The following is a 12,204-nucleotide window of genomic DNA, read 5'->3' as shown; positions in this document are numbered from 1 at the left end:
ATTTTGTTTTTAGGAGATAAAATTACATGTTTGTTTTTTTTTAAGACTTAATGGATTTGTCCAAGCCTGATTTACAACGATGAGGTTTTCGAGGTTCCTTAAGACTTTATATGTGCTGCATAGGAGGAAAGGAAGCGACAGGAGGCTGCAGAGAAAGCAACAAATGCTGTATACCCGTCGCTGATGAGAGACGGAATCTGCGTGTGTGTGTGTGTGTGTGTGAGCATGTGCAACATAGTTTGCATTCAATTAAGCAGCTGGCTTTTGAGGTATTTTCTTTTCCTCTTCCTTCTTCTCTTCTATCCTGTTTTGTTCGTGGGGTTATGATAGATGAGTGTATTATAAAGTGGAGACGTGAGGCGGGGGAAATCAATGCTCATTCCTCAGAGGTGTGAGTGTGTGTTAGGAGCGTGTGTGTGTTTGCCAGTTGGCTGTTTGTTAAGAGGTTAGAAGCTGGATACATTCATTGTTTTGGGAGCCAAGGGGGCTGCAGTTGAACCGCTCTGTCTTGATCTGATTTTCCTTTGACTCAGCAATCCCAGGCCAGGCCAGACAAACACACAACTATCCCAACACACACACGGACAACGCAAAGCACCCACCCACTTATACACTCACGTATACACTCACAGATCTTAAGAGACAATCCCACTCACAACACAAACGTTATACAATCCAGCAAAGAGTAATGCCGTACCCGGGTGGCTGCCTGATTGCCCATCCATTACTTCTTTTCTACAATCCTCTCAGCTCTTGTTTCACACTTTGTTTAAGGTCTTAGTAAATTCCCTCACATTTTCTCATCCAGTTCAACTGCAGCAAACTGTGACCCACGAGACTTGCACCGCTGCCCAAAGAGCAAACTGTCTTCACAGTGCTGACCTCTTTGGGAGAGCCAAAAAGGAAGCTGTCATGGGGTATTAACTTTGCACATTAAGCAATCTTTGAGTATCAACTGTTGCACAAAGTGCATTGGTTTGATGGTGCAAATATGTAGGTTTCTGTTCTATAAGCCTGAGAGGGTTTTTTTTCCTTTTATATACCTTAATGCAAAAAACATCACAAATTTAAAATAAATGATTAAAAAAAAACTTGAATAGAGCAACAGATTGCCAGTTTGTTAACTTGCAGAGCTTGCCCCCCCCCCCCCCCCCCCTAAACGAAATACAAATAAGGACTTGAGTTAAAATTCTTATTCTTTAAAAAAACACCTGAATGCTTATGGTTGCAGATCAGATAAAAGTCAAACTCTTGCAGAAGGGAACCAGATTTGAAAATGGTAATGAGCCATTGTTACAGACAAGGACGAACAAGTTTCTCTGTGCATTCATTGGTGTTCATTGAGGTTGAAATTAATGAATGCAGACTCTTAAAGCTTCTTCTATCTTTGTAATCCTAGTCTTATTACAATGCCCTGTGAACAATGTGAACTTGTTGAAATCTGTGGACGTCATTGATAGGTCATTGATGTTACCTGTAAACGTAGGTAAAGTTACTGTTTGAAAATGAAATATTTAACACAAACATCTTAAATGTCAGCCATTTAAAGTTAAAATAAAAATGAAACGGTTGAATTTTCAAGTACACTTGTAAGTGTATAGTTCAAGCGTCAGTAATATAAGGTATATATATATATAAGCTGCACTTATACAAGTCCGAGGAACGTTAAACAACTTTTTCCAACTTTTTAGCACTGAGCATTCGGGGGAAATAAACTTTAGTATCTTTGAGACGTTTCACTCTTTCTCTGCCTCATTTCAAGGGGAAAGTCAAAGTCAAATGTTTAGCTCATAAATCCAACAAAATGTTTTCTGCCTTGTGTGAAAACAAACAAAAGAAAAGAAAAGAAAACAAGACCCAAAAGGCCTCTTTCAACCCTTAGGTGCTTCTGAAAACAAACCATATTTTTTTGCTTCTCCCGCGTTGCACCACAGTTTTATAAAACAGCACTCTGCTGAAAAATCTACAAAACTGCAAACACGCCGAACGTCTGAAAAAACATTACACAGCAGATGTTGCATTATCTGAGACGAACAGGAGCGACTAAATCTGTGTCTCGCATTTTCCTATGCAGACTAAAAGCATCTATCCTCCCCTTAGGCTGACTTTGAAGAGGGAAAAACGTATGGCAAGGAAAGCTGATTAGCGCCACTGGAGTGCAGCCCAAAACCTATAATTTCAAGCGGGGATGTGTTATCGATCAGCGGATGGATGTTTTGAATTCAGTCTGAGCCAGGAAAAGTACTGACGAGTGATGGTATTGTTGGAATGAGATTCTCTTCTTGTGTATTGTACCTATTATCTATATCCACCTAATGTGTATCCTTTTATTTGCCATAAAAGCACAGAATACTGAATGCTAAACACCTTCAAACAATAAGCCATAATGTGACAGTATAATAGCAAACAACATGGGAGGCCACTTTTCCCCGTTTGAAGTTCATAGTGGATTGATTTATTATTTATTTTTTTATCATATCTCTTTCAATAAATGCATTTATTTACTTTATGCTTATCCTAGACACTTTTTTGTCAACTGAGTCCTTTAGCATACTTTTTTTGCAACCCTTTTCCTGGCTTTATTTGAGACCGTAACCCCAAAAAGCTCAAGAAAATGTGTTCAGCATAATAGAGCAAATACAAGTTTTATTTATTCATAACTTGCAAAACACTTCAATGAGAATAACGTGTGGGCTTCAGCCAGTTTACCAGGAATTTCTCAGAATCTTGCCAAAAAACAAAAAGATGATCATGACTATAAGGCCTTCATTGTTGAAACGCTGCAGGTGCACCGGTGTTTTGAAATGAGCGAGATACTGTAACGGATGTTGTTATCTTTTGGCAGTTCAGGATTGAGTGATGGAAGTGATGCTGTGTGTTGATCAAAAGTGGTTGGCCATTGAGTCATTTATTTAAATTCTGTTTGTTGATCAAATGATATGAGCTCGACTTTTGAATTATTCCCAAAGTTCTTCCTAAACATTGTTCCAAATGATTTTTAGGAGGGCTTTTTTTTGCCTGTCTTTTAGAGGACAGTGGATAGAGAGCAGGAAATTAAATGAGGAAAAGGAACCACAAGTCGAGTTAATGTTAGAAGTGTGACTGACAAGTCAGGACCGAGACTCCCCCTACTTGGAGAAAAGGGTGCAGGGAAAAAAATGCCTGCAGCTGGGACGCTGTGCTCAAACTGGCTGCTTGTAAAAAATATACTCAGGAAAAAAGAAAGCATGTTTTAAAAAAAAAAAGATTTTGGGGCATTTTTAACAAATTCAGAATTGTAGAAATTAACAATCGCAAATGTTCCCCACACTCATGTTGCTCCACACCAGCTGAATCTTTAAATGAACGTGTTGACAAATTGAACATCTGAAAAAAAAAATCACGGCGCTTCACGTCTTGCCAAACATATGTTGATGCAGGTTGAAAGCCTGCCTTCGATTTGTAGAAATGTTTCCTGTTGAGGTTGTTTCAACTGTTTTCCTAAGTAAAAAAAAGTGTGTTCATTTGTTTAGTTCTCAAACACCCTCTTCTCAGATGTTTCTTGTCCTTTCTTGAAACAAATTCAGTTGTCTTTTAATTATTACAAATTGTTTAAGATTTAAACATTTTTTCTTGAAGCAGATATGAGTTAATAGTGAATCCAGATGATGAAACAAAACAGAAGTATAAAAATTGTGAAGTTAACCGAAGTGAATGCTCATTACTAGCTACTAAGAACTTTGATAGAAAATATCAACAGTACCATGCCCCTAAGAATAAAAAGTGTTTATTTATGCTATTGGGGCCGTGATCTCAATTTGTCGCAAATTTGAGTTTATTTAATCTGAGTCACCCTTATAATGTATATGTGTTTGATGCAGGTCTGGACGACTGCTTGCAGCAATATGTGTGTGTCTTTGAGCGTGGAGGTGTGTGCGGGGAGAGGCTGCTGAGGATTAGCCACGCTGAACTGGAGGAGCTTGGAGTCTCTCGCATAGGACACCAGGAGCTGATTCTGGAGGCTGTAGACCTGCTCTGTGCTCTGGTGAGTTTGTGCGTTTGCGTCGTAGTTTCAGTGCACTGCTTGACTCCCATTAGCCATCTTTACAGCTGCAGCTGCTAATGCATTTGTGTTCTGCTTGAAGGCACAATGTAATGGGACGCGGAAAGTAAGCTCTTACTGTACTGTATCAAAGTCTTGCATCTCCAAATAGCTGCTATCACAAACTTAGAAAAAGTTTGTAATTACGGTCTTCAATTCCTCATCAACTGTGAGGGCCGCACTCAGACTGTTTCGAGTGATGGACCTCAGTTGGTTACATAGATCTGTATGTGTGTGTGTGTGTGTTTTTGTGTGTAGAACTCGGGTCTCGAGACGGAGAGCGTCAGGACTCTGGCTCACAAACTTGGTGCCTCGGCCAAAAACCTGCAGAACTTCATTTCTGGACGCCGTCGAAGCAGCCAATCAGAGAGCAGGACCTCGCGGCGGCTTCCCAATGACCTGTTGACCTCTGTGGTCGACCTCATCACTGCAGCGAAGAGCCTGCTAGCCTGGCTGGACAGGTAATTGGTTCACCGTTTGTCCTGGGTGAGCTTTAGGTACTCACAAATAAAATAGGGTAAATAACAACAACGACACACAAATACATTGAAATAAAAGCTATGATTAGAAGTATTTAAATCACAGAGGCATGTCTTGTATTGTGTAGCCCACTTGAATATATTTACGTTATGTACTGTGTGCAGTTTTTTCAAAATCTTTAAACTGCAGAATATAAACTCTTCTTCTGCCCCTCTTAAAGCTGCAGCTTGTTGACATCTTCTCAGATATGTTACTTTCTGAAGAGATAATGTCAGACCTTTTTCTTCCTGTGTTTCTCTGTCTCTTCTCATCTCTCGTCTCTGTCACTTCATTTATTCATGACTCGGCGGTCTCCTGCGCACGACACACACACACACACACACACACACACACACACACACACACACACACACACACACACACACTCAGTACTAAAGGTCTTTGGCATTCGCGTCTTGAAATGTCGGGCAACCCACATCTGTCCTCAGGCCATCGAGACACACTGAAGCATGTAGAGCCACAGCCACACATGGCACACTCAGACTCATAGAAAAACACCCACACACTCGTACGCAACACACAATCGCAGACTGACACCCACGCACGCGTGCACTGACACGCACTTGCGCAAGCGCGCACATGCGTTCGCCCACGCACGGTGATGCAACCGTAAATGGCAAAGCGACATCGAAGACGGGAAAGACTCAGCGGAGCCTCATGCTCGCAATTCTCCAATTTCTGAGACGCATCTGTTCAGACATTGTTGAACACTCCTTTTATTTTTATATCCTGCATAATCTAAATGTGAATTCTAGCTGTGTGACGGCTCAGCGCTATATTTAACAGGCATATCATCCAATTGGAGATTTTATTTCAATGAAATCTCATCTTCTGGAAATTGATTTTCACAGCCCGGGAATAACAAATGAGGAGTAAAACTAGATGATTTTTTTTTTTTTTTTTTTTTTTTTTTTTTGAAATAAGAGCTGCGAGTTGGATGATATGGTAATTTCATCAACGCACCCTAACGATGTGGAAGAGATTTCCAAGCATGCAAGGATACAGGCTGTCTTGTCTTGATTACTCCTTCCTCAAAGGTCTACAACAGTAGCACATTTGCATAAATAGTGTTAAATCTGAACTTTCATCCCTGATTGCCAGTTATTACACCTCTCAGGGGTGGAGGAAGAGTGCAGCATCAGTTCAGCGCTCAGGCAGCAAATGTACATCACTTTGTAGTTTCTCTCGAAACGCCTTGAGAAGACATTTTAGCAACCTTTCATCAGTAAAATAACAGCTCGCATCATCTCTTTCCCCGCTCTGATACCCCGACGTGTCCTCATATACATACTCTTCTCTTTATCCGGGCCGTCAGGCGTCATCAAACACATCAAGTCGACACACTGTGCGGAAGGAAAACCCATCTTTTTCTCAAATCTGTTATGGAGAAAATGTGAAGCTGTCATTCATCAATCCTGAAATTAGAAGTTTTAGAATCACAATCAGAATTGTTTTTTTTATCGCCAAGTGCCATTTACATATACAAGGGATTTGTCTTGGTGTATTGGTGCTAAAAACAGTTAACATGGGAAATAAGGCTAATTTATTAAGTACTTAAATAATATAAGAAGCAATTGCCAATGTATAAAATATAATTTAATAAATTAATTAATAAAATAATGAATAAATAAAAAAAAAATTTATTTTCCCTTTCTTTGAACTCGTCATCTCTTCTTTACATGTACATTTGAAATCACCTCCTCTGAAGTAATGACGTACCCTTAAGGGTCCACAGATTATGTGTGGTGTATTTAACTGATATCGATAACTTAAAGCAGTGGTACTATTTTTTGATGCAGCTAAACTGTTTCTAAATTACTCAGAGTATCCTCTCCTATCCTGTCTTTTATTGTCTCAGGTGATCTTTTGTCCTGTATTGGTCATAAACTAAACTGTAACACTCGACAACTTGACTTTTTATATCAACTGCTCTGTGATGAGGTGAAGGAATGAAATGACTCATTTTATGTATCGGGACACCTTCAGGTTTAATAACTCCCCATGTTGTTGCAGTTTTATTGGCAAGGACAGAACTACAACAGTGTTATTTTCAAGGTGTAATGAAATAAGGAAACGTCGGAAGTGAAGGAAAAGGAAGAGGACGTGGGAGACAAAGTTGCAGTCTAGTTAGGTCTGGGATGCGTATATTTTAGGTAGGGGAAGTAGGAGGCTCATTGTGGAGGATCCGTCTTGGGAACTGAGCCACCTGAGCCAATCAGGAGCCCCAGAGAGCAGCTGTGAAGGGACTGAATAATAGGTGGTGGAAGAAGGGAAGACGTGGGGAATGGATGTGAATCAGGATGAGCAGAGGGAGAGGTGAGGAGGGAAATATGTGAGAGGGGGTGGAGAGAGGAAAAAAACAATCTCATACCCAAACAGGAATTGATCGACCAGATAAAAAGAGACTGAATAACCGAGGAACGATTTTTTGGAAATGCTGCCATTTTTGCAAATAATAAATTGCTTGACCTCCACACATTCACGTTCTGATGCTGTCATGACATCTGCAAACTCCGGATTTGTTAAACTAAACATGAGTTAGCAGGTTAAGAAGTCAAAGGAACGCATTTTATTTTACATACAATATTAGATAGTGGTTCTGTGGGTAAAGTTGTGTCCTAGTAGCCTATTTTAACTGACTCTTTTTGGTTGCCTTTCATCTGAAGTTATCGCGCTCTACAACAATGTTTGTATTTGAGCCGTGTGTGCGAGAAAATTCAGCTTTAACTTCTGTCTGTGGAAGTTTTTTTTTTCCGCACGTACAGTGTGAGTGCTCAAATCATGCTGGACAATCGGGTTGAACAGTGTAAGCACATATATGTTATAGATATCATGAGCTTTTGGCCCTGTGTCCACGTAGCGTTTTGTTCAGGGCAGAGAAGCGCTGGCTCTGAACTTGAAAGCTCTCCTATGAGCGTTGGTTCACTGAGAATAAAAGCGCAACATGTCCCTCCTGTCTGTTGAGAACGGCCGCTGTAGGACAGATACTTCTTTTTTTACTTTGACCTCTATGTTTTTATTTCAGATTGGGTTTTTTTCTCCTGGTCAGACACGGAGCAAAGAGGATTATGGGACAAGATAGGAGACAATTTGAAAAAGGGCAACCGATGACATCAACAATGCCTCTCTGAAAAGTAGAACGATTTTTAACCTGAGCGTTCGGAGCGGAAAAATGGACGCTGCGCTTTGTCTCCAGGTGGCTGCCTGCAACAATTGAAAAAGGCAAGGTGGCCACGGGGCCATAGTCGTGCGTCGTTAGCGATTCAGACTTGCAGGATTAGCTGACATTCTTCCACAACTTTATTTTTTTACAATCTTTAGATATGTTTGTCATTGATGTTTGACGAATGAGCCTTACGGTGAGCAAACAGTCTGTGTAGCCTTAGGACCTGTGTATATATAGCACACAGCCTCAATACTGATGACCCAAATCACACACACACATACCACAGATAGTACAGCATACACTAGAGGCTATGGCCGAATTTTAATCTGGGTCTTTGGAACAATGAAGCAAAGTTATGATGTGTGTATAAAGTGATAATGACTCTGCTGTATATTTGTGCTCTATATTAATCATAATGTATGCAGTATTTCTGATATGCTTGTGTGTATGTAGTCATTAGCGTCCCATTAGCTGCAGCAAGTTCCTTATCATTAACACCTTGTTCTCACCTGAATAGTCTATTATGTTACTATATGCCTGCGGCCTCATCTATAAACACTGTGTTCACACAAAACAGGCTTTAAAGACCCTCTTCTCACAGGGAGGAAAAGGTTTCATAAAAACACACTTCATGGCAGAATGTGAACGCCACATAGGAGAGTCTGACAATGGAAACAAACGTATGATAGACTGTTACTTTCCCCGGATTGCTAGGGGATGCGGGGATGAACAATACTAAATAAATCCATTGAAGAAAATGAGTAAGTTAAAGAAAATAAGGTTTATTTGGCAGCCTAAAGTATTAACAACAAAAAAAACAAACTAAAGGAGTCCTCCAGATCTAGCAAAAAATGCACACAACTCCAGCTCCTGCAAATCAAAGATCAGGAAAAAAGAGAAAGACCTTCCAGCTCCAGCACACTGCAGTTCTATCCCTGCAACCTGATGAACAGCAGGTGAGAGTCAATCACCAATCAGGCCACCTGCAACAGAGAGAGCAAGGGGGAGAGACAGCAGAAACAGCAGCACGTAACACCTCCCCCCCAATAAGACCAAAAACAAGGTTTAAAAAAAAAGAAATACACTATCAAATTACTTTGCCAATACACAATAATCTGGAGCCACTTAAACTGCACAAAACAAAGTTTCTATCTCACCCACAGGACAGTATCCACAGTGGTAAACAACCTCCTCACAGTTTATTTCATTTCTTCGAAAAGGAATACTCAGTCGTAACGGGTTTTTATAGTGTTTGGCTCCAGAAGCTGGATTTAAATTAATAATTCTTACCACGAGTGTAAATCGGCGCTCCCAGAACAGTGTGGCCTATTTACCTGATTCTCGAATGCAGCTTCACACTACTGTCCACTGGAGCTGTGCTCCTATTTCCTTTTGTGAAACAACACTACAAGTTTAATCTCCACTTTAAGGAGGAAGGACGCCATCGGCGGTTTCCTCTCCAGAACCACTTGGTTATGATTTCTTACAGGTATCGTTGACTCATTTTCAGCTCATTCGTTACCTTACACGCCTCACTTGTGACTCAAGAGTTAAAACCTTATAATGGGGTTGCTTACGAGGCTTATTCTCGTGTGCAGCTTCTCCAGTATTATGGTGAAGGTGAAATGCCTGCAGGTGAGCATTATCAATGTGTGTGTGTGTGTTTGTGTGTGTGTGTTTCACTTTCCTCCCTTCCAGTGCAGCACCAAGCACAGTTTAATGAATGAAGTTCCAGAGGCTCATTCATTCCCACGAAGGCACATTTTGACAGCATACCAAGGCATCACCCTATTATGGTTCCACTGGCAGCAACGCTCAAAGTGATGGTGCTTAATTAGACTCCAAACCATCCCACAATAAAACCAGTAAACAGGACAGTATCCATTAGTAAAAAAAAATGAAAAAAACCTCCTCTGCTCCTCGTGCTCTCACGTTGTCCTGCAGACACGACCTCCCTTCACTCGCACTTGCTCAATCATCAAAATAGACTTTGGAGAACTTGCATGTGAGTTTGAGTTGTTCAGGAGCTTGCTGAGATGAACCTGTACCAACGAGAGGAGAGAATATAACGACCCCCTCTTTATCAATGTAAATAAGGAGTGTCCAACAAAGTGGTAACATTTGCATCTTTTCATCATTTGATAGAATTGAGTTCTGTCAACATCTTTTGTTAGCTTTACAAAAGCGCTGGTTTGTCTGTCTGCATTATGACACCCATATATTTTGTGTGTGTGTGTGCAGACACAGTGTCTGTCTCACTAACAATGCTTGTGTCCATGTCTACACTATCTAATTCTGCAGAAACATTTGAAGATATAGCGCTGTGTTATCTGTTCCCCCCAGGTCTCCCTTTGCTGCAGTGGCAGACTACTCAGTAACCCGAAATAATGTCATTCAGCTCTGCCTGGAGCTCACCACCATTGTACAGCAGGTGTGTGGAATTGTTTGTGTGCCCGTGTGTGTGTGTGTGTGTGTGTGTTTTGGAGGTTGTTAGCTTGTATTCTGCCATGGCTGTCATATCCCCCTAAGAACGATGCTTGTGTGTGTGGGGGCGTGATGCAGCAGCCTCAGACTCTCTACATCCTTGAGCAAGTCTCGAATTTTGCTATTTATGTCTTAACAGCTTGTCTATTGTGTGACTGATGTGTGTGTAAATAAAGATAAGTGTGTCTGTTTGCGTTGGCGTGTTTTTATCTGTGAGGGTATAGACATTGCATGTGTAGGGTTCAAGAGTGTGAGACCCAGACTGTATACAAGGCTGTGAGTGTGTGTGTGTGTGTGTGTGTGTGTGTGTGTATTTGAGCTTTTGCATGACAGGATGTTCTGCTCGCGCTACATTAAATTCTGCCTCTCCCGCAGGACTGTACGGTGTTTGAGACGGAGAACAAAATCCTTCATGTGGTGAGTCCTGCTTCTTCGTCCAGCTGTCACTTATTTGCGCTGTGCCGATGGTTAGAATCCTGTTTTTATTTCACAACTCCTCACACCTACAGTACTCATGCAAAAACTCCACAAACAAGGAGACTCAATCCCCGAACTGGATCGAATATTTTAATGAAGCTTAACCGTTCACTTTCTGGTATCTTTGGACATTTCGAGCAACATGTGTTTTAACTTTCTTGCCGAGAGTTACAGGAGACGTCTGTCTGTTAAATACAGAATAAAGCTACGAGCCAATTATTGGCTTCGCTTGAACACAGAGAAAAAAAACTGGCTTGTGGCTTAAAAAAAAAAAGAATCTCTTTCACTTAATTGAGTCTTGTCATTAACTGAAGCTGTCTAGATAGTCAACGAGAAAAGAAAATGAAGATTTTGAGAAAAAAACCCTGGAAACTCATATTCACAGAAAAATGAGTCAATCAATTGTATTGAAGCACATCTGTTAATGTTTCTGTGGTGTATTCAGTAAATAAAATGGCATTTTTGTAATCTGGGAGTTGCTGGTAGTTGTGTTTTCTAACTCCTCTTTATGCTATGCTTCTTGCTCTAGGTTATGCTAAGCTAGGCTAATAGCCTCTTGGCTGTAGCGCAACTCTTTCTGCTGTTTTTACACAAGTTGGGCAGAATAAAAAGACAAAGGAGAAGCTTCAAGTATTCTGACTTAGTGTTAGCACATTGCGTACCTTAAAGTACATAATCTAAACGAACGAAGTTAGCATTGTGTGGTCAACAAAACGTTGAAGTGATGTCACTTACTAACAACAGAAAAGCGTATTAATTCACAGATTTGTTGTAATTAGAGGTGTTCTATTAATGATGTCAGCTTTAAAGTATAAACAGTTTAAAGAAAGCTTCGTTAATCTGAAATAAAATGGAGTTTAAATGTAAATTTAACATAAAATGGAACTACTCAATTTTAGCAAAAAAACCCTATAAAAAGTATGCACATTTTTTTCTACTGCTTTCTGTTGATTGGTATTTTTTTATCAAAGTTTTGTCAAACCCCGGTGTTTCGAATTGATCCGCTGCCACTAAACATTGCAGTAATTGCTCTCAGAGAGTCATTTATAATCCCATTAGTTCTGCCCAAGCATCACTGGATACAATTAAGTCAGTCAAAATGATATATATAAAAAAGGTAGATCTTTCTCTTGGAACCACAGAAAAAAACAGGATTTATGCAAAATCCGGTTGGGTGGAAGTATATTCAGAGGAATACATTTTAAAAATGGAGCAAAAATCTCAAACATACGGAAGTTTTTTTATGCTTTTGATTTCCTGTTAAGGCAGCAGAACGTGTTACATCTTCTGTAAAAGTTTCTTGAAAAGTTTGGTGGGCACTACATCATGTTATCCATACACTGTGTGTCAGCAGTTTTTCTATTCGAACTACCTTCAGTCTTGGAAATGGTCCTGAAAACTGACAGCATGTTGTGCAGAGGCTCCTAATGCCTGCAGAAAAATATAACACTTCATT

General features: G+C 40.3%; 1 protein-coding gene across 1 annotated transcript in view; it reads left to right on the top strand.

Moving 5' to 3' along the window:
* The window catches only part of cnksr2a (connector enhancer of kinase suppressor of Ras 2a), a 50,119-nt gene that overhangs the window by 10,004 nt on the left and 27,911 nt on the right, over positions 1-12,204 (top strand). The window contains exons 2-5 of the mRNA XM_079361163.1: positions 3,861-4,024; positions 4,340-4,542; positions 10,131-10,218; positions 10,647-10,688. Coding sequence (XP_079217289.1) covers positions 3,861-4,024; positions 4,340-4,542; positions 10,131-10,218; positions 10,647-10,688 — 497 coding nt within the window. The remainder of the gene's footprint in view (positions 1-3,860; positions 4,025-4,339; positions 4,543-10,130; positions 10,219-10,646; positions 10,689-12,204) is intronic.

Source organism: Symphodus melops, assembly GCF_947650265.1.
Source record: "Symphodus melops genome assembly, chromosome: 14".
Lineage (NCBI taxonomy): Eukaryota > Metazoa > Chordata > Actinopteri > Labriformes > Labridae > Symphodus > Symphodus melops.
The sequence above is the reverse complement of the archived record's forward strand: the minus strand, read 5'-3'. Positions and strand labels throughout refer to the sequence as shown.